Source organism: Hyla sarda, chromosome 5 (genome assembly GCF_029499605.1).
Source record: "Hyla sarda isolate aHylSar1 chromosome 5, aHylSar1.hap1, whole genome shotgun sequence".
NCBI classification, from domain to species: Eukaryota; Metazoa; Chordata; class Amphibia; order Anura; family Hylidae; genus Hyla; species Hyla sarda.
Genome location: NC_079193.1, coordinates 306,847,755 through 306,871,509, shown reverse-complemented (window position 1 = coordinate 306,871,509; position 23,755 = coordinate 306,847,755). Strand labels below are relative to the sequence as shown.

General features: G+C 43.5%; 1 protein-coding gene across 5 annotated transcripts in view; it reads left to right on the top strand.

The window, feature by feature from the left end:
- Window positions 1-23,755, top strand: part of TRPA1 (transient receptor potential cation channel subfamily A member 1) — a 148,917-nt gene that overhangs the window by 103,530 nt on the left and 21,632 nt on the right. For all 5 annotated transcript variants that reach the window (XM_056522145.1, XM_056522144.1, XM_056522143.1 and 2 more), the window contains 6 exons: window positions 9,617-9,731; window positions 10,258-10,424; window positions 18,622-18,712; window positions 20,216-20,275; window positions 23,042-23,140; window positions 23,366-23,436. In XM_056522145.1, coding sequence (XP_056378120.1) covers window positions 9,617-9,731; window positions 10,258-10,424; window positions 18,622-18,712; window positions 20,216-20,275; window positions 23,042-23,140; window positions 23,366-23,436 — 603 coding nt within the window. The remainder of the gene's footprint in view (window positions 1-9,616; window positions 9,732-10,257; window positions 10,425-18,621; window positions 18,713-20,215; window positions 20,276-23,041; window positions 23,141-23,365; window positions 23,437-23,755) is intronic.

The window sequence follows — 23,755 nt, the reverse complement described above, 5'->3', positions numbered from 1 at the left end:
GTGTCAGTAACAACCGTGCAACGTACTCCCTGCAGGCGTGGGAGGCATGATGGGTATACATCACCTATGTGTGGCGTGTCAGTCATAACAATTATGCGACGTACCCTTTCTGTAACATGACAGGCTTAACAGGTAAATACCACCTATGCGTAGTGTCAGTGTCGTTCAGAAGGCATGTCAGTACCAACGATAATGAGACATACCCCGTCTGCAACGGTTTACTGGGTCAGCCCCGCCTGTGCGTCGTGTAATAGTCGTTCTGAATATGTGTCAGCAGCGACAACTGCTATGTATCACCCTGCCTATATAAAGATGCGTGCAGAACGACTACGTGTGAAACTGTCGTGAACCGCTAAGCATGGCTATACCACCAACTTGATGAACCTATACTCGGGCCAACCATATACGCGTATAGACCACCAGTGAATGCCTGAAGCTAACCACGACCTGATGGCAGAGAATATGCCGGCAAGTAGTAACTATTATAACCACATACCTGCGTACAGGGCCACACCCCATGTGCTGTATGAGCATGTGCGCTGCACAAAACTGCGGGCGTACGAACTTCACAAATAGCGCAAGTGCATGTACAGAACACATGCCACGAGTGCACACGCAGCCTGATTCCCGCGTGCACCCGAGTAATATAACCCTACAAACACGCGTGATACAGGTCCTGCGAGCGGGTGTGCAGCACGAACCTTATGAGTGCATGCTCAGTAGTAATTCTATGAGCGTGGGCCATGTAATACTATAAACGTGCGTACAGTGTGACTCGTATGAGCGTGTACAAAGTATGAATCCTATGAGTGTGTACAACATGACTCCTACAAGAGTGTGTGTAGTATGAACCCTGCAGGCGAGTACAAGCGTGTATACCACGTAAACCTACGAGCAAGTGTACAGAATGGATGCTACATTGGTATGCACAGCATGAACTTTATGAATTATGCAAGCGAGTGTACCGTATAAAAGCTACCGCGAATGTACTGCATAATCCTAACGCGTGTAAAGTAAGAATCCAACAAGCGTGTGTACTGTGTACAGCATGAATCTTATAAGTGTGTACGCAGCATAATGCTACAAGTATGTACAAGCGTGTGTATAGAGTAAATGCTACAAGCATGCACCCCCGAACTATGCGCAAGTGTGAGTGCAGTATGAATGCTACAAGCAAGCGTACAGCATGAACCCTAAGGGTGAATGTACAATATAATCCTACAAGCGAGTGTACAGTATGAAACCTGTAGGCAAGTAAACGGTATAAACACTACAAGTGTGTACTGTATGAATCTTACAAGCGTGTGTGCAGTATAAACCTTACAAAGGGGGTGTACAGTATGACCCTAAAAGCGTGTGTACGGTATAAAACTACAAGTGCGTAGAGAACGAATGAACCCTGAAAGCGTGTGTGGCGTATAAATGTTACCGGCATGAATCCTACCAACGTGCATGGGTACCAGGATGTGTACAGCATGAACCCTACGGCATGATTCCTATAAGTGAGAATCGTAGCTCCACAACAGCTGGAGGCACACCGCCCGGAAACACAGAAATATAAAATAAATGAAAAGAAAACTGTGAGGAAGTTAGTTAAGAGACAAAGATTGGAAGTGAGCGCAGCTGTTGGTGTAGCGTGCCTTAGACTGACCAGATTGGCAGCTGTGGGGGTGAAGCATAAGGCCACAGGGTGGGGCGGAGCGGTGAGACCGATTGAGTGTAAAGGTGTGCAAGTCTCGGTATACGGGAGACACATATAGATCCTCCCCGCAGCACAGAACTACAAAATGTGATACTGATATATATGTGCAGGAGACTGTTCACATAGAGCGGTAATGATATACATGTGCAGGAGACTGTTTACATAGAGCGGCAATGATAAACATGTGCAGGAGACTGATCACATAGTGCGGTAATGATATACATGTGCAGGAGACTGATCACATAGTGCAGTAATGATATACATGTGCAGGAGACTGATCATATAGTGCAGTAATGATATACATGTGCAGGAGACTGATCACATAGTGCGGTAATGATATACATGTGCAGGAGACTGATCACATAGTGCGGTAATGATATACATGTGCAGGAGACTGATCACATAGTGCGGTAATGATATACATGTGCAGGAGACTGTTCACATAGTGCGGTAATGATATACATGTGCAGGAGACTGTTCACATAGTGCGGTAATGATATGCATGTGCAGGAGACTGTTCACATAGTGCGGTAATGATAAACATGTGCAAGAAGCCTAACACATAGTGCGGTAATCATATACATGTGCAAGAAGCCTAACACATAGCGCGGTAATGATATACATGTGCAGGAGACTGTTCACACAATGCAGTAATCATAGTGCAGTAATGATATGCATGTGCAGGAGACTGTTCACACAATGCAGTAATCATATACATGTGCAGGAGACTGTTCACACAATGCAGCAATCAAATACATATGCAAGAAGCCTATTACATAATGCGGTAATGATATGCATGTGCAGGAGACTGTTCACACAATGCAGTAATCATATACATGCGCAGCAAGCCGTTCACATGGCGCGGCAATGATATGCACGTGCAGGAGGCTGTTCACATGACAAAGTAATCGTAAACATGCGCAGCAAGCCGTTCACATAGTGCGGTAATGATATGCACGTGCAGGAGGCTGTTCACATAGTGCGGTAATGATATGCACGTGCAGGAGGCTGATCACATAGTGCGGTAATGATATGCACGTGCAGGAGGCCGTTCACATAGTGCGGTAATGATATGCACGTGCAGGAGGCTGATCACATAGTGCGGTAATGATATGCACGTGCAGGAGACTGATCACATAGTGCGGTAATGATATGCACGTGCAGGAGGCAGTTCACATAACAAAGTAATCGTATACATGTGCAGCAAGCCGTTCAAATAGTGCGGTAATGACATGCACGAGCAGGAGGCTGAACACATAATAAAGCAAGCCATAAGAAAACACATACATGCGCAGCAAGCCGTTCACCTAGTGCGGTAATGATATGCTTGTGCAGGAGGCTGTTCGCATAACAAAGTAGCCATATACATGCGCAGCAAGCCGTAAGTAATCATATACAGCTGAAAACCGTAAAATGCTACCGGCGAATGCCGAATGCCGATATGTAATACAATAACCTGGGGCCGGGCTGACCAAGGGTTTCCCTGAACTCCGGCTCACCTCCGGAGTCCGGGAACCGCCAGCGTTACCCCCGGTCAGCCACAGCCACTTACCCCCACCATGCCGGCTGAAGCGAGGTTCCTGTCAGCTGACTCGTGCAGTCAGCTGACCGGTGGGAACGTGACTCCACTTCCTGCCGACATCACGTGACACCCTCAAGCGAAGAACCCACGGCGTCATTGAAGGGAGGAGAGCCGTGAGTTTTATAGTCATCCCGCTCCTCCCACAATTACAGGCCAGCTGCGCAGGCCTTTCCATTTATTCTGCACAATTGTCCCTTTTAATGCACAATTAAAAAGCACAATAAAACAGTCTTAGATGTGAGTTGAGATGAGCGAATCGAAGTTGACGAACCCGAATTCATTACGAATTTCATGAAAAATTCGATTTGCAACGAATGCGAATATCGCTGCAAATCGATTGCGCAAATCGCTTCATTAAACTCCATTTTACAGCGTTCCAGGCTATTGGAGACCTAAGATGGCGGATCCACATGTGAGTACATGGGGCAGGGGATTATGGGAGGGCGGGAAACAGTGACGGGAATGAAGGTAGGTGGGCTGACCCTGAACCACATGTGAGATGCAGCCTATCAGTGTTCATTGACTGTGATGTCACAGCTCTTATATAATCGGCGGCCATCTTGCCTCTCCATCTATGCACTCAGATGGAGAGGACGGGACTGCGTGTGTGTGAATAGCTCATACCACAGCGTTACACTGCAACTGCTAGTCACATCAGCATTAGGGAAAGACAGGAGTGCAGAGTGCTGTGCTGTTACACTGAGAAGGATCATTGATAGCTAAACCTCCTATTCACGTTATTGAGCATTGCAGCAGAGAGGGGCAGATAGCTGTCAGCTGCCTCATACAGATCTCCAAGCTGCCTGAACCTTCTGAACCATCTCATCTCCTCATTGTTCAGCCCAACTGAGTTTATTTTTATTTGCTCCACAAAACTTCTGCTGCTCAGAATTGTGTGACAGAGTGCAATTTAGGGTTTAATCCCTGGATTTTTTATATTTTTTGTGGTGCTGCACTGTTGGGTCCTGCTGCTGTTCAGAAATACGTGATTGTTCAGTGGACTGTAGTGCATTTGTACCATTTTGTACCTGTTAATCTATCAAGGGGCTACACACTGTGCAAGTCCAAACAATAGTATTCAACAGTCGGTGGGTTCCTCAGACATAACCCTCAGTTGGCATGGCCCGGGAGCAGTCCCTGTCCTCCCATTGCTTTTGACCCATGCTGTTCCCTCTCCTAAAGAAGTATCTTATGCTGTGGGTTCAGCTCCACTGTTTACTGAGGACGATCTAATAGAGGACAGTCAGCAGCTACTGGACAGCCAAGAAGGGGAGGAGACATGTGCCGCTTGCTCCGCTAGGCGGCCAAGTAGTGATGTGGAGAGTGATGTGGGAGGCGGTATTGCAAGGGGACTGAAACACACACTGTTGGGGAACCTGGGGAGTGTGGTGACGTGCACACATGTGCACACATCAGTGACGTGCACACACCTGTGGATGATGATGAAGCCGATCACAATTGGGAGCCGGGTGCAGAAGGGGCTTCATCATCATCAGGAGAAGAGAGTTGCAGGTTGCGCTTGAGGCAGCAAGGCGGTAGCACGGTTGGCAGTCAGCGTGGTGGCAGTAGTGAAAATTCAGGAGCCAAACGTGCCCGGGGGAGACAACCTGCTTCGCGGCAGCCTACCTTTCCGGGAGATAGTGGAACAGGGATTCCTGGAAATGGCGCCAATAGCAGTCAATTAGTGCGGACTGCGGGTGGGAAAATCAGCTACTCGGTGGTGTGGAAGTTTTTCATAAGGCATCCGGAGGAGGTTCACGTAGCCACATGCAAGATCTGTCGGCAGAAGGTCAAGCGTGGCCCGGGTTCCCAATGTCGGCACCACGGCCCTGCATCAACACATGCTTCACCACCATAAAGCGGCCTGGGAGAACCGTGGCTCTGATGTAGTACTCCAGCCTGCTGCATCACCCAGTGGTGGCCATCCGCTCCCTCCTTCATCCAGCCAAGGCTCCACCACCTCAGCCAAAGGGAGATGTGTGTCAAACCCTCCTTCTGTCGCTCCTGCTTCTCCCGCTTTTAGTCAGCCATTCCGCCAACAATCCATCGGCAAAGCCATGTCCAAGAGACAACAGTATGCGCCCACTCAACCAACAGCGCAGAAGTTGAATGTGCTCCTGTCCAAGTTGCTGGTGTTGCAGTCCCTCCCTTTTCAAGTGGTGGACTCTGCACCTTTCAGAGAATTGATAGCAGAGGTGGAGAGTCCCAAGCCGTCATTTCTTTGCGAAGAAGGCAGTACCAGCCCTGCATAAGTTTTTACAAGAGAAGATGGGCCAGTCCTTGAGCCTGTTGGCGTGTTCAAAAGTGCACGGCAGCGCCGACTTGTGGAGCTGTAACTACGGGCAGGGACAATTCTTGTCTTTTACGGCCCACTGGGAAAATGTGGTTCCTGCACAGCCACAACAGCAACTTGGACAGGTCACACAGCTTCCTCCTCCACACTCTTGCTCCCAGGCAGTTGGTCCTGTTACAGTGTGCGAGGCCGCCTCCTCATCCTCCATCTTGTCCTCGGCCTCCACTGCACGTCCAAATCTCGGTGGCCCTTCATCGTACCATGTGTGCAGGTCACGGTGGTGTCACGCTGTTCTTCACATGGTTTGCCTTGGCGAGAAGTCTTGGAAACAATGGCCGGTCAGGGCAATGGAGACATTGCGCCTAAATCTCCCGGCCACATAAGCCTTGTGGGGGCTTGTTGGATTTGGTCCTTCGTGCCCACATGCTGGGGTCCGGGACACGCAAAGGTTGTTTTAAATTTAAAATCAAAAAATGATGGTGCTGCTGCGCCTGGGTCTGGGAATTTCAAATTTTCTCATAGGTAGCACCCGCTATCCAAAATCTTTTTCAAAAATTTCTAAAACTGTGGTGTTTCTTGGGGGGGGATTGTGAATCCCTGGTGTGAACTCGTGCATCCGCCAACTCCAGGCTGTGTCATTCAGGCAATATATGGGTTACTGATGCCGCTGTGGGGCCTGGGTCTGGTAATTTCATTTTTTCTCATAGGTAGCACCCGCTATCCAAAATCTTTTTTCAAAAATGTCTAAAATAGTTTTTTTTTTTTTTTTTTGGGGGGGGGATTGTGAAGCCCTGCTGTGTACTCGTGCATCAGCCAACTCCAGGCTGTGTCATTCAGCCACTATATGGTGTCCTCATGCTGCCAACACCTCCACACTGTGCCATTCAGCCACTATATGGTGTTCTCATGCTGCCAACACCTCCATGCTGTGCCATTCAGCCACTATATGGTCTCCTCATGCTGCCAATACCTCCATGCTGTGTCATTCAGCCACTATATGGTGTCCTCATGCTTCAGCCTCATCCAAGCTGTGTCATTCAGCTACTATATGGTGTCCTCATGCTGCCAACACCTCCACACTGTGCCATTCAGCCACTAAATGGTCTCCTCATGCTGCCAACACCTCCGCGCTATGTCATTCAGTCACTATATGGTCTCCTGACACTGATGCCACCACCAGGCTCCGTAATTGTGCTGCTGTGCGGCAGTGATTCTAAAAGTGATGCCGGTAATCTGCATGTTATTCTGAATAACAGTATTATTTCACTACCCCAGCACACTTCATATGCGTTTTAGAACACAGCAAAGTGTTCTATACCCCTATAGAGGCTGTATGTAGACTAGAAATAGCCTTTTTTAATATAGATTCGCTGCGAAAAAATTTGGATCGAAACAAACTTTTTCGGAAAATTCAGCGAATCGTCCGAATCGAATTTTTGAAAAGTTCGCTCATCTCTAATGGTGAGATTAAATATTTCGGTGTATATAGATTGCAGTATCTCTAAGAGCAGAATAAGGTATCTTCTTGGCTCAACAAATCGTGTGCTGCCGACCGCACGGGTGAGCATGCAGAAGAGGTACAGTAGAAGCAGTTCCTTCAATGGTGTCCTTGTGGTGTTAGTGGAGTTAAAGGGGTACTCCGGTGAAAACCTTTTTTCTTTTACATCAATTGGTGGCAGAAAGTTAAACATATTTGTAAATTCCTTCTATTAAAAAATCTTAAGCCTTCCAGTACTTATTAGCTGCTGAATGCTGCAGAGGAAATTCCTTTCTTTTTGGAACACTGGTGATATCACAAGCACAGTGCTCTCTGCTGACATCTCTGTCCATTTTAGCAACCATGCATAGCAGATATATGCTAAGGCAGCATGGTGGCTCAGTGGCTAGCACTGCTGCCTTTCAGTGCTGTGGACTTGGGTTCAAATCCCACTAAGGACAAAAATAAATAAAACTTTATTATTATAATAACATCAGCAGAGAGAACTGTGCTTGTGATGTCATCAGAGAGCATTCCAAAAAGAAAAGAATAAGCAGCAGCTAATAAGTACAGGAAGGATTAATATTTTTTAATAGAAGTAATTTACAAATATGTTTAACTTTCTGCCACCAGTTGATTTAAAAGAAAAAAGGTTTTCACCGGAGTACCCCTTTAAAAGCACGCTTTCCCAGTGTGGAGCAGTGGGGCTAAATTGTTTAGTCAGACAATACTTATCCACTCCAGTTGCTAATCAGAATGAGCGGGGAGCTAAGTACAGGCCCCTTAAAAACGTATATTCCTGTGTGGTCCCCTGCTGCAGCCATCACTCTTTTAAATCCAATCCATCCCAGGGTGGCAGGAGAATGGGACCCGGAGCCGAAGATCTAGGAGCCCTAAGGCTAATCATGACCTGGTCATAGTAACATAGTTCATAAGGTTGAAAAAAGACCAGAGTCAATCAAGTTCAACCTATATCCATAATGATTCCCTACTGAGTCCAGAGGAAGGCAAAAAAAACCTCATACTCGAGGTAAAAATTCCTTCCTGACTCCAAATATGGCAGTCAGAATAAATCTCTGGACCAACCATCTGTCCCTATAGATCTAGAATTCATAACTTGTAATGCTATCCAGACCCCTTTTAAATTCTTTTACCGAGTTAACCCTGACCACCTCCTCAGGCAGAGAATTCCACTGTCTCACTGCTCTTACAGCAAAGAACCCCCCCCCCCCGTTTGTGCTGGTGTAGAAACCTTCTTTCCTCTAAATGTAGAGGATGCCCCCTGTTCATAGCTATGATTAGTAAAACAAATCTTTATAATATAATATTAAAAGTTATTAATGTAAACCCTTCTTGGTGAACAGTAGAGATGGGCAAATTTTTCAAAAATTAGATTTGGCCGATCCGCTGAATTTTACTGAAAATTTTTGTTCGATCTGAATATATTCACAGCGAATTGCTATTTAAAAATCGCTATTTCCGGGCTACAGAGAGCCTCAATGGGGTGTAGAACACTTTGCCTTGCCATAACACACGTAGGCAGTGTGCTGGGGTAGTGAGATAATACTGTTATTCACTATTACATGCAGATTTCAGGCATCATTATTGGAATCACTGCCGCAGAGCGGCACAATGACAGAGTCTGGTTGCACTATGGTTGCTTGCAGTCTTTGAGTGGGGAGTGCTTCCTGTGATGATCTCAATTGGCAGACTATGAAACGACTTCTAAACTCTCCATGCCTGCCTGCCTGCAGTGATGCGGGCTTGAGGTCAATGGATTTCCTCTGTGCTGATCTGTACTGTCAGTAACGCTGATTATTGACTACACAGTGTCTTCTCTCTAGCCAGAAGGAATGCGGGCTTGAGGTGAATGGATTTACCGCTGTAAAGATCCAGTACGGATCAGTAACAGTGATTAGTGTGCACACATAGTCTCTGCTCTCGGAAATGTCCTGCAATGGCTGCTGAATATATAGGGCTATGACATCACAGGGCTGGATGGCTGCTGATAGGCTGCATCCCTCCTATCTGCCTTCAAGCCTTCCCAGACTTCCTTGCCCCATGTCCTCACATGTGTAGCCGCCATATTAGCCCCCAGCCCGCACAAAATGTAGTGAATGAAGCGATTCATTACCACGAAGCGCAAGGAAATTCAGATTCGTTCAGAATCAAATTTTTCATGAATTTCGAAACCAATGCAACTTCGTCAGCTTCGATTCGCCAATCTCTAGTGAATAGCATAGGCAGATATAATATTTGGCAGACACATATGGTGTCCTGGCAAATGGGGAGGAAGGTGTTAAGGCACTCACGGTTCTTATCTTCTCTTCTCCAGTCATTGCACCCACTTGTTTTATGACTCTACTCCTCTGATTTGTGTAACCCCTCTGCTCCTGACAGGCCTCCATATATTGCTGAGCATTGGAGCTGCATTATAGTAGGTCAGGCAGAAGCAGTAAGCCTTAACATGTATAGGGGGCCTTGGACCCAGTAGCAGCTACGACCGTTGCTGTGTCACTGATAATATTAAAATTATTCTATTTTTATTTTATTTGCTTTAAGTGATCATCGAGGATGGACAGCCTTACATTACGCAGCATTTGGAGGCTACACCCGTACCATCAAGGTTTTGCTGGATACTTCTATTACACTGATTGACAAAGGGGACAAAGAAAAGGTACACACCTGAACACCTGAATATCTGTTTCCATAAATCCACGTTAAGCACTACAATTAGTTAATTATTAGGTTGTCTATATGAACCTCCAGAGTGGCTAATACCCCACGGGAGGCTCCATATGGCCCCTGACAAACTATTAGCTAGTCTTTAAAACAATGCTATGAAAAACACTGGGAAAAACAACTGTGTTTGTTAAAAAAATATAAAAAAAACTAAAAAATAAACATAAATTTCAAGTGCTTTCCATAGTATTTTAGGTAATATTTTATATATGTTTTTGTACAATTTTTCTGCCATTTTCATGCATTTTTGGTGCGTAAGGCCATGTCCCTTTCCCCGAGACCACACAAATTTTACAACTTTTTTTTTGTCAGGTCCAGTATCAAAGAAGTGTGTGAAATTCATAAATGTGGTGCTATTTCATGTGTGTAAATTGCACAAACATTCTGCACATTTGTAATAGTAAATTAGGTCCATTGTCTTTTCTTTAATGTACTCATCTGATTTTTATTATTTAACATAGAACACAGCACTTCATATAGCTGCCCGCGAGGGACATTCCAAGGCTGTTGGTCTTCTGATGGAAACTGGGGCAGCGATTACATTGAATGCCCTTGATGCTTCTTTCCTCCATGAGGCGATATGTGCAGGAAGAAAGGATGTGGTCTTTACTATAATTCAGAGTGAAAGGTAAAATGTGTGATCCTGTGTTATCTATAAGTTTGGCTTTAAAACATAACTTTCAATTATATACTTCATAAAATGGAACAAACACCAAAACTCCCAGCTGCTATAGTATAAGGTTGTCATCTGGATGAGGAGTTCTCTCTCCAAGTATCTTTACTTCAATCTGGGTATCATGAGTTGAACCTGAATAGCTTGCCATTTTCTATGTCACACTGCAATCACTGCATACACTGTAGTTTTAAACCCCTTAAGGGCACAGCCCATTTTGGCCTTAAAGGTTTTCATTTTTGCCACAATTTTGCAACTTTTCCTTTTTATTGTGGAGGGTTTATTTTTACACAGTGCACTTTATGGTAAAAAGGACATGTTCTCTTTGTTCTGAGGGTCATCTAGGGGTTAGAAAATGCAGGGGTTAACATTCTACTCTTTACATTCTACTTTGGTCACATGACCTTCCAAGACTAAGATAATAAATGTGTACAAGACACAAGCCTCATACTAATACCTAACAGGAATCATATATATAAAAATACAAATGCCATAAAACTTTTTTTTTTATTCAATTCTAAAAATCCATCAGTCAAAAAAAAAGTGCTATGCCAGAGGGAGAGAAAAATATATAATAATAATAATATATATATATATATATATATATATATATATATATATATATATTTCTAAGGAACCGTCCTCGGGGATTCACTCTGGGATCGTCCTGGACTACGCCACAGGATGCGTTTCTTCTCAATAAACCAGCAAACAAACATTTATAATGCAAATCTGGCACCCTGACGGTTTTATTAGACAGGTTGCAGGGAAAAAAAATAAACAAAAAGCAGGAACAAACAAAATCCTAGACCATCTGGTCACTGACTAAACAGATCAGCTTGTCCTGACTAACAACCGCTGAGCTTCCCTCAGCCGGTTAAACATATGTCCCCTGCAACCTTCTACTCACAATTCATCTAAAAGGAAAACAGAAGGTGCTCCATGTGCGGGATCAGCAGGTCAGGCCCATAGGGAGGAGAAAAGATCTATCCCACGCCGCTTACCAGAGTTGGTTGTGTGCACACACACAACAATGGGAAGCGCCTGAAAGTGTAAATGTCATCATCCGCAGCCCTCCTTGAGAACGATAAGTAGACAGATGGACCGTAAGAATAGGAGATATCGGCGCTGGATGAAGGAGCCAGGAGGAGTAGCAGCATAAAATCAAGGCAGGTTTATTGGATGCAAGGCATTTCGCTGCGCATGTGCTGCTTCATCAGGCAAGGTGCCTGATGAAGCTGCACATGTGCAGCGAAATGCCTTGCATCCAATAAACCTGCCTTGATTTTATGCTGCTACTCCTCCTGGCTCTTTCATCCAGCGACGATATCTCCTACTCTTACGGTCCATCTGTCTACTTATCACTCACAATTCATGTCACTCTTTGAGCCACTCATAGCTCGGGCTGTGTACTCCTCAGCAGGCTCTGTCTCTCCCCTACAGCCCACTTGCTGTCTCCTAGGAAGAGCCCAGATCAGACTGAGTCTCCATCTTATATACACCTCCCTTCCCTCCTGCCTCATTAATTAAGAAGCAGGTGAGAGATACTTCAGGGTGAGCCAAGGAAATACACCCTTTTCTTGCCACCTCATCACAATATATATATATATATATATATATATATATATATATATATATATATATATATATTGCAGCAAGGAAGATAGTCCGGCACAGAACTGTAGTATGCAGGTAAAAACTCAGAACTTTATTTCAGCATAACGCAGTACACAGAAGCCTGACGCGTTTCGCACCGGAGTGCTTAGTCGTAGGTACCTACGACTAAGCACTCCGGTGCGAAACGCGTCAGGCTTCTGTGTACTGCGTTATGCTGAAATAAAGTTCTGAGTTTTTACCTGCATACTACAGTTCTGTGCCGGACTATCTTCCTTGCTGCTAATTGTGTGAGCCGGAGGCGGTACCGGCGTGTCCGCAGCACGGACTTAGGAGCAGCTGCGGGTGTGGTGAGCGGCAATCCATTGTTGTGCATATATATATATATATATATATATATATATATATATATATATATATATTTTTACATGCCAGTCACCCGAAAGCCACCAGGTGCCCAAGTATTACCGTAAATAGTGGATAGTAGCCTATAACATGGTTAAAGTCAATAGCATACAACATGGTTAGATTATCCCCATCGCCTCCTGGCGCTTCTACTTGTGCTTAGGTATGCTATGGGGAATATATCCTAATTAATGACCATGTTTGATAGCATTATTTAGTAACACTGGAAAAATATTCCAACAATATGCTCAGTACCCTATAATTATTAATTTAATTGGTACTGACATACACAATACCCTAGCTATTAACCCAATAGGCTTTGGGATGAGCACTGGTGGAGATACTTTAATATGTTACCGACAGAAAACAACATGGTGGGCTCAGTCCCAATACATCAAAAAAGGGCCACCTAGAGCACAAAACTGAATCATACTTTAGAGAGAGAAAAAGAAATACACTAACAGGGCACACACCTAATGTTATTCAAAAATAAAAATCTTTATTAACAATCAATGGAAGACATACACATTCAAAAACACTTAAAAAGTGTTTTTCATGTCATCACTGCCAGGTAACATTTCCGGGTAACACTTTGCATCAATACCTGCACCCTTAGCTTTCGGGGCAATCTCCACCACCATTCCGGGGCGATTGCATATGGCTACCTTGTACGAGTATAAGCCTGCATGTGCTAACATCCCCATTACAACTCGTGCATGCGCTGAGGCCCTATATGCTTCCAATGACTGTGCAACTCACAAAAGTGCACTAGTCTAGATGACACCTCCATTACACACACATGCGTTCAGCATTGTGGTTATGGTTCGGGTGGAACCTTTTTAAGTGTTTTCAATATGTTACCAGACACTAGTGTGTTTTTGGCACTGCCTATAGTACTGTACAGTGTTCTTTTTTAACAGAAAAGGATCGCAGTAACAAATGTTTTGCTATACACATGTGTATTGGAACTAAACCAAAAAAAGGGATGAAAAAAGCTAATTGGATATAATGTCACACCAAACTCCAAAATATGGGCTGGACAAAATTATTGGCACCCTTTCAAAATTGTGGCTGAATAAGATTGTTTCAAGTATGTGATGCTCCTCACCTGGGGCAAGTAACAGGTGCGGGCATCATAAAAATCACACCTGAAAGCAGATAAAAAGGAGAGAAGTTCACTTACTCTTTGCCACTAGTGCCACACTAAGCCTGGACAACAGAAAGAGCAGAAGAGAACTGTCTGGGGACTTGAGAACTGGTTGCCTTAAATGTACATCATGAAATCTGAGGATTACCAACAGATTTTGTGTCGCACTGTACAGTCCAGTGTCAGAAAGCAAGGTTTGCTTCCGAGATCGTGGGTCTTCCAGCAGGACAATGACCCCAAACATACATCAAAAAGCTCTCAGAAATGTATGACAACAAAGTGCTGGAGAGTTCTGAAGTGGCCAGCAATGAGTCCAGATCTGAAACCCATTGAACACCTGTGGAGAGATCTTAAAATTGCTGTTAGGAAAAGGCCCCCTTCAGGGGTGGACTGACAACACTCAGAGCCCCCAGACCAAATAAAGCAAGGGCCCCCAGTCGGCCCCTGGCCACACCTCTGCCCCACCCCTATTCGGACATCAGCCTGATTGGTGATGTCTGGCATTAGCCGAGGGAGTGGGAGCAGGCACTGTGCGTACATGTGTTCCTTGTGTCATTAGGGCTGATTTACACAGATGGATCCGCAACGTATTTTACGGTGCGGATCCACCAACAATGGACCCTACAGTGCTGCCTCCATCTGTGTCTGCTCATAGCGGCCATCTGCCGCTACAAACAGATACGCTTTGATGTGCATGTTCGCCACGCGCATGTGCAGTATACTCGCATACATTGCGGCTGCTCTCAGCCCAGTTCAGGGAACAGGAGGAGCGGCTGCCATGTGCGCGAGTACACTGCGCATGCGCATGGCGAACATGCACCTCGAAGCATGCCTGCTCGTAGTGGTAGATTGCCACTATGAGCAGACACAGATGGAGGCACCACTGTAGGGTTCATTGTTGGCGGATCCGCAGAGTAAATTAAGCTGCGGATCCATCCATGTGAGTAAGCACTTGGGGTACGTTCACACGTACAGGATCTGCTGTATATTTTCTACAGCTGATTTTGCTACCTATTGAAGCTAATGGGTTGCAAAGTCAGCTGCACAAAATATGCAACAGATCCTGCACATGTGAATGCCCCCTTAAGGGGTTAATGATAAATAAGCAGTGTGTTCACATGTTGTCACCCCAGTGGGGTCACTTTCCCTTCTCCAGTGTCCACAGGTCACCAACAGGTCACATTACCAGAACAATTTTTTGAAAAATCACAGCAAAAATGGCACAGTTTTACCGCAATTTTTCCCCAAAAAATTTCTGGTAATGTGACCTGTCGAATGGACCAGCTGGTCAGTCCGCCCCTGGAGCCCTTCCAATAAGAGAGACCTGGAGCAGTTTGGAGCAAAGGAAGAATGGTCCAACATTCCAGCTGAGAGGTGTAAGAAGCTTATTGATGGTTACAGGAAGCGACTTATTTCAGTTATTTTTTTCAAAGGGCGTGCAACCATATATTAAGTTAAGGGTGCCAATAATTTTGTCCAGACCATTTTTGGAGTGTTTGGTGTGACATTATGTCCATTTTTTTCCCTCCCTTTTTTGGTTTAGTTCCAATACACACTAAGGATGAAAAAGGAAAAAGAAGGAGAAAGAAAACAGCGCCTTGCATAATTCTGTGAGGTATCGGTCCCCAGGTTCCCTTGTGGAGGTGTTGTGCTCACCTGAGATGACCCTTGGGTTCATGCATATAACCTCTCCATATGTGGTACAGACATGGGATCTCGAGCTGCAGCCTGCAAATTTCTGGACCGGTCTCCTCGTGGCAGCGGGGAGTCTGGTAAAGTGAAGACAACTTGTAAATCAGGAAAAAATCCTTTGCATTGGCGCTGCTCTCTAGCGATCACTTTCAGGAATCAATCCAGTAATATGTATCAAAAATTATTTTATTGATACATTAAAAACAATAAAATATAATGGACAATGAAGCAAAACGCATGTCGGTAGTAAGATTTCCCTTTTTCAATTGCAAGAAAAGGCTGCAAGAAAAGGCAGCCTTTTCTTGCAATTGAAAAAGGGAGAACTTACTCCCGAAACGCTTTTTTCTTCACTGTCCATTATATTTTATTGTTTTTAATGTGTCAATAAAATCATTTTTGATACATATTACAGGACTGATGCCTGAAAGTGATCGCTAGAGAGCAGCGCCAATGCAAAGGAGTTTTTCCTGATTTACAAGTTGAATACACACAAAGGGAATAAACATGTGTGGTGTCCCGATACCGTATAGTATACCGTACCTTTTATGGTGGTCCCCAAAGCCAGAGTTACTCCATTCCAGTAGCATCCTCCTGGTGGGATTGTCCCTAGTCACCTCTTCCTTCTTTAATTTTGTGATGTTTGTATGTATATTTAATTCTATATTTAATGGTGTATATAGTGTCGCAGGACCTTAGGTCACATCACTAATGTTAATTCTATTAAGATAAGTTAAAGGACCTTCCTAGGTCATGTGTGTGGTCACATGTTTAGACCATAATTCCTTGTGTAAAGTGATTGACAGATGGTATGGACCAATGAACTCAAGGCCAGCCTCTGCCCATATAAGGGAGCTGCCAGCCAATCCTCGCTCTCTTGGGTTCCGGACTAGCAAAAAATATAGATCCGTGCAACATACAAAGACAAGACCAGGCTGAAGCCTGATAATACCAAACCGTGAGTTATAATACAACTCCCAGCTAAAGTCCGCGTGACTGCTGGACCTAAACTCAATCCTCTAAATCCAGCGGAACAGCGCATATAAATCTCCTGAGCTTAAAACTCACAAGGTCCCAACCAACTGTCAGGATCCTCAAAGACTCTTATTGTACAAAGACTGTTCCTGTTTAATTCTGCATAAAATCTGCAGTAAAAGTCCCAACAGTTTTCTGAAACCTCCGGTTGTGGGCAATCATTTATTATTCCTCCCTATCACTCTTGGGACGGGTGGCGATAGGACAAGCATATACAGAGGAGCCCTCACCCTGGCGTCAAAACAGTTAAGGGTTTAACCAGCACCCTTTCATCACTGCACAGCTACACCCCATATACCCTACACCCCCACAAGCTTACCACACATGTGTATAGCAAAACATTTGTTACCGCAATCCTTTTCTGTGTGAAATGCATCATTTTGTAGAAAAAATTCAGGGGTGCACACATTTACGCCCATGACTGTAAATTTTTTTCCTCATAATATTTGCTGAGTGACTTACGTACTGACCTTATTTATGGTTTATATTAGGGATGAGGGAATCAAATCTGACTAATCCGAATTCGTTAAGAATTTCAGGAAAAATGTATTTCTCAACGAATGCGAATATCGCCGTGATTCTATTGGGCAAATCACTTCATTAAACTCCATTTAGTGTGGTTCAGGCTCCAGGGCATCTAAAATGGCTAATCCACATGTGAGGACATGGGGCAAGGAATCCTCGTAAGGCGGGAACAAGGGTAGGTGGGATGACCCTGAATCACATGCAGCATGCAGCCTATCAGTATGGACTGTTGGTGGGAAAATCAGCTACTCGGCAGTGTCTGGAATTCAAGGAAGGACTGGTGGGGGAAGGGAATCTCAGCTCCACTTGAAGTAAAAGGTATTATTTAATAAAGTTCCATTAAAAAAGAAACAAAGACAAAACAAACAAAATCACACGTGCATGGTGGGTTAAAAAACGCACGTCACCGACGCGTTTCGGGCTGTCATAAGCCCTTAATCCTTTCGGTGAATCGGCCAAATTGAATTGTTCTAAAATTTGCTCATCTCTAGTATATATGATTATCCACTTGTTGTGGTACTACTTGGGAACCTGGTGGCTTTTTAGCCACTGTCCTGGTTATGTATGAGTGCATATAAATTTCTGGGATAGCACTGTTTTTTGGTGAATTTTTGAATGTATTGAATTAAAAGTGATGTTTTATGTTTGTTTTTTTTTTTTTTTTTGTGTTTTTTTTACCTCACATGACCTTTCCTTAGAATGGCTTCCATATAGAAGCTACTAGGAGGTACTGAAGGAGGAATCTCCCAAGTCCAACCTTTTCTCCCTACAGTGTTATAATAAGCCTGAACCAGTTATATCCCCTTTAACAGGGTCACACTAGGGTTCAACAGGGACAGAGCAGTGGTTGGGCAGGCTTTGCCCTTTTTAGAGGTTGGTTTTGTCTAGACCAGATTATTGTTGCAAATTTTTGGTTCCACAGTATGTTATGCATACTGGTAATTTCATTTGAGACAAAAACTGCCCCCACTGGTGTCACTTATCGCTGTAATTCTGTCTTTGGTGATAAGTTGGAAACAGCTGAAAAGTGATCTGTACAGAACACAGTCTTAGCTTAAAGGAGAAGTCTCATAAAAAAAACCTATGCCCTATCTGCAGGACAGATGATCAATTTCAGATTATGGGGTCCAAGCGCTGGGGCCCTCTGTGATTTCCCATATGGAGCCTCAGCTCTCCTCTGGAGCGTGACGTCATGACCCCCGCAAGAAGCAGGGGTCACCACGTTCCCTCCATATATCTCTATGGGAGAGCCAAATATAGCCAAATGGCTCTCTCATAGTGATGTATCGAAGGGTAGTGGATAGTGGATACATTTTAGATTGATTGCTGGGGGTCTGAGGGCTGCCCCCCCGATCTAAAACGTATCCCCTATCCTGTGGATAGGGGATACATTTTTTTTGTATGACATATCTCCTTTAATATTAGGCCTAGCAGTCAGGCTGAAAACCTGGAAACCTGAAAACCTTGCCAACTAGTGTGTCTCCAGATGTGTGTCTCTTGTACATTGGTGGAGTCTGGTGCAGCAATTTAACCTCATTCAATCCATATTTTCTAACTTGGATAAAACATATTTTTTTTGTATTATATTTTGTGATAAAGTTGATTATAGAGTTGCCTTTAAACACAAGTCATTGTAACCAATTGCATGAATGTGCATATTTCTATGAATGTTCACATTCTGTTGTTCTATAACTGTGTGCGTACATATTATGACACTTCATTGTTGTTTTATTGTAGGTGGGAAGAAGCTCTTGTTACATTTAAGGACACTTCTAGTTTTAAGTGTCCCATTCTGGAAATGGTATCTCATCTTCCAGAGAGCCTAAAGGTGAGCCTTTTTACCACCTAACCTGGCAAGTAAAATGCTTGCAAAGCTGTAATTGTCATTTGCACTAACTGCATATTACATTGTATTTTAGATTCTAAAGTTCTACAGTATTTGGACATATTTTCATGATGCTATTACTTCTCCTTGCTAAGAATGGCAATAAAGAGATATTCAAAATTAGAGCTCAGTGGACCAGTTACTTTATAGTTCTATGCGCTACAAACTCTCCCCACTCCCTGGTGTTTTATCATTTTTTCACGATGCTAACCCTTTTGTGGCTAATACAACAAACTTATCTCCCTTTCTTACCCTCTCAGCACTCTGAGGCTAAAACCACACGATGTTATGCAGTGTCCATTGTATAGATCATATGCAACTTAGCGTTGGATGGGACATATGCAACTTAGGTTTCCATAGTAAAATGAAAAGAAAAAAAACATGCGGTTTACGTAAAATTATTATTTTTTTAAATTAGAACTCAATGGACGATTTACTTTACAGTTCTATGTGTTACAAACACAATACAAATCTAAATGGAATACTATGGAGGTCCCCACTATTCCATCAAGTATGTTCTAGACTGAGGCCAAACTGACACTTTTTTGGCCCCCATCAATAAGCCAGAGTCTAATGAACTGATATATGCAAAATGATTACAGGGTTGTCCAGTGAAACCCTTTATTTAAACAATGTCCCCAGGCTGCCTAATAAAGTAATAAACTCATTAACTCACCTTCCTCGCTCCCTCGTAGCTCTGGCATCAGGGTGCTCTATCTGTGGCCGGTAATACTGCTTGCCACCGAGCTGCAGAGTGTTGCATCTTCAACCAGGGAACTGACACTGCTGCATGCCAAACACTGGCCGAGGTGGGACAGTACTGCGGCCACTGATTAACTATGTGCTCTGTGACATCACGTCTACAGCTCAGGCCAGCTTCAGAAAGCATACTGATTGCAAAGACCAGCCAGTGGTGGGGCACCCTGATTCCTAAGACTTAACTATGTGCTCTGTGACGTCACGTCTACTGCTCCGGCCAGCTTCAGAAAGCATACTGATTGCAAAGACCAGCCGGTGGTGGGGCACCCTGATTCCTAAGACTACGAGGGGGTGGAGGAAGGTAGTTAAAGTTTTTATTATTGTATTATGTAGTCTCGGTACATTGCTGAAAAAAACAAAACAAAAGAAAAAACATTTTTTACCGGACAACCCTTGTGGATAGAGGGTTGTGGATGGAGTTATTTTTGGCTGGATAACCCCTTCAGGTGTCACTGCAAAGACGTAAGTGCATTTGTAGAACAAATTAACTGCAGAATTTAGGACTAGCTGCAGATTCTGCTTTTACATTTCAATGGTGAATAATGTTGGAAAATCTGCAGTAGAATTCATGGCAAATTCCAAATGTAATATGGATTTGCTGAAGATTTGTGGCTAAATCCACATGAAAAAATGCTGCAACTTTTTGTTTCACCCTAAATCGTGCTATGTTTTTTCTTTGTGTTTCAGAGTCTACTAGACAGATGTATGACTGAATCTTCAGGGGACAAGAAGAGCTGGGATTTTTTTGTGAGTTACCTAGAGTGAACATATTTATTAATCTGCTGGAGATTTATTAATCTGCTGGAGACAAAAACTGGAGTGATTTGCCCATAACAAGCTGTGATTGGTTGCTGCAGGCAAATCACTTCATAAATCGGGGTCAATGTATTAGCTGCACAGAAGTCATGGTGTGTATATATATACAGTACATCGTGAAAGTATTCGGCCCCCTTGAACTTTTCGAACTTTTGCCACATTTCAGGCTTCAAACATAAAGACATAAAACTGTAATTTTTTGTGAAGAATCAACACAAAAAAGTGGGACACAATCATGAAGTGGAACGAAATTTATTGGATATTTCAAACTTTTTTAACAAATAAAAAACTGAAAAATTGGGCGTGCAAAATTATTCAGCCCGCTTAAGTTAATACTTTGTAGCGCCACCTTTTGCTGTTACAGCTGTAAGTCGCTTGGGGTATGTCACTATAAGATTTGCACATCGAGAGATTAAAATGTTTGCCCATTCCTCCTTGCAAAACAGCTGGAGCTCAGTGAGGTTGAATGGAGAGCGTTTGTGAACAGCAGTTTTCAGTTCTTTCCATAGATTCTTGATTGGATTCAGGTCTGGACTTTGACTTGGCCATTCTAACACCTGGATATGTTTATTTGTGAACCATTCCATTGTAGATTGTGCTTTATGTTTTGGATCATTGTCTTGTTGGAAGACAAATCTCCATCCCAGTCTCAGGTCTTTTACAGACTCCATCAGGTTTTCTTCCAGAATGGTCCTGTATTTGGCTCCATCCATCTTCCCATCAATTTTAGCCATCTTCCCTGTCCCTGCTGAAGAAATGCAGGCCCAAACCATGATGCTGCCACCACCATGTTTGACAGTGGGGATGGTGTGTTCAGGGTGATAAGCTGTGTTGCTTTTACGCCAAACATAACGTTTTGCATTGTTGCCAAAAAGTTTGATTTTGGTTTCATCTGACCAGAGCACCTTCTTCCACATGTTTGGTGTGTCTCCCAGGTGGCTTGTTGCAAACTTTAAATGACACTTTTCATGGATATCTTTAAGAAATGGCTTTCTTCTTGCCACTCTTCCATAAAGGCCAGATTTGTGCAGCATATAACTGATTGTTGTCCTATGGACAGAGTCTCCCACCTCAGCTGTAGATCTCTGCAGTTCATCCAGGGTGATCATGGGCCTCTTGGCTGACTCTCTGATCAGTCTTCTCCTTGTATGAGCTGAAAGTTTAGAGGGATGGCCAGGTCTTCGTAGATTTACAGTGGTCTGATACTCCTTCCATTTCAATATTATCGCTTGCACAGTGCTCCTTGGGATGTTTAAAGCTTGGGAAATATTTTTGTATTAAAATCCGGCTTTAAACTTCTCCACAACAGTATCTCAGACCTGCCTGGTGTGTTCCTTGTTCTTCATGATGCTCTCTGCGCTTTAACCTCTTAAGGACGTAGGGGGTACCTGTACGCCCAAGCCCGGTCCCGGTGTTTAAAACGGGGTCACACCGGGTCGGTTCCAGCTGCTATTCATAGCCGGGACCCTGGGCTAACAGCGCGCGGCACAAATCGTTGTGCCACGCACTATTAACCCTTCAGAAGCAGCGATCAAAGTGGACCGCCGCATCTGAAAGTGAAAGTAAACGCTTCCTGGTAGCTCAATCGGGCTGATCAGGACATTGCGATAAAATCGCGATGTCCCGATCAGCTAGGACGCGAGCGGAGGTCCCCTTACCGGTCTCCGCCGTGTCCGATCGGGGTTTGATTGTTTGAAGGTCGAAAAGTTCAAGGGGGCCGAATACTTTCTGAATACTGTGTATATATATGTATATATATATATATATATATATATATATATATATATATATGTATCTATGTATATGTGTGTGTGTGTGGGATTTAGGAACACACTGAATACTCAGAACCACTTGTACAAACATGGTTTACTTAAACACATCATTGCACAAAATTCACATTACCACCTTTCACAATATCTCCAGGTAATGTGTTTACTAAAACTCCAACATGCGGTTCTATTGTTCAGTTGCATTCAGCTCAGTAACATAGTTCTTAAGGTTGAAAAAAGGCAAATGTCCATCAAGTTCAACCTGGTCTCACTCAAAACTTAAGTAACTTTCAAACTTTGCCAGGCTCGGCTCGCACAAGCCTGGCATCGGCGCTATTAGTCATGTTCCAAACTGCATTGTTAGATAGCTGTTGGGATAAGGAGACACATGATACATTTATAAATACATTTCTGCACTTCCATAATGTAGCAAATGTTTTATTGTCCTGTTACAATTGTCAAAGAGGCATTCCCAAGCCCCTGAAGGGATGAGGGCTATAACACCTCGTCGCTCCCTCTCAACCCTGTCTTTGCTTGAGTGACAGTCTACTGGTAACCGAGCCCTGTTTCCAAATCTCGCACCTGCACATAATTTGTAAGGAATGAGATTTTGGAAACAAGTCTTGGCTTCAAACTGGCTGTCAGTCAAGCAACGACAGAAAGGAAAGGGGGAGCAAGGAGGCATTACAGCCCTCAGCTGGGAATACCTGTTTGAAACTTGGCACAGTACAATAAAACCATTTTTCTAGGATCTCCACAAAACGTGTTTCATTATGGGTAAATATATATTTTTACTTGAAAGACTCTCAACACCTGTGTATCCAAGCCAGCACCTGGAGGAAAAGCTTTTGGTTTACTTTGTCTATTTGTGGCTAGGAGCGACTGTAGGGAACAGATTTTAATATTTTAATATTTTCTTCTTCATTAGATTGAATACAACTTCCGTTATCTGCAATGTCCTCTCGCCTTTAAGAAAAAGGGAAAACAAGAGAGCAATGTCTATTATGAACCTCTTACTACTTTGAATGTAAGACAATTTTATCTTTGTGGTATAGCTGTACCTAGAGTAACTTTTAGTGTCATTTATTGAATGTACACTGGTAAACTAAAATGTAAACTATGGAAATGTTGAGTAGTGAGGTGGGGGGGGGGGGGGTTGGCGGTGTCAACAGCTGGATTTTACGGTGCAGATTCGTTACATGTGACCCTAGCCTAAAGATGTCATTTTTTTCCCCCACATTTATTTTTGTAGGCTATGGTAAATCTTAACCGTGTGGAGCTCTTGTCTCATCCAGTTTGTAAAGAATATTTACTAATGAAATGGTATGTAAGTAAAGTGGCTATGCACTATGGTTTCATGTACTGTACTATTAGGGTGTTGCTGAACATGTAAGTTTTTAAATTTAGTAATAACGCACAGTTTTTTAAAGGTAAATTTAACTTGTATAGTGCAGAAAAAATGTTCCCAAATGTATGTTCAAGCCTGCCATTGGGTAAGATATAAAGCACAACTCCAGTGATTGCTCAGGAGGCAGAATATATGCTTAAAGAATTGCTGTCCTAAGTAAGAAAATAAAAATAAAAAAGTCAGTGTAGTAATGGGCCCCAAGATCTGTATTCATAACTCTGATTACTTACTTAC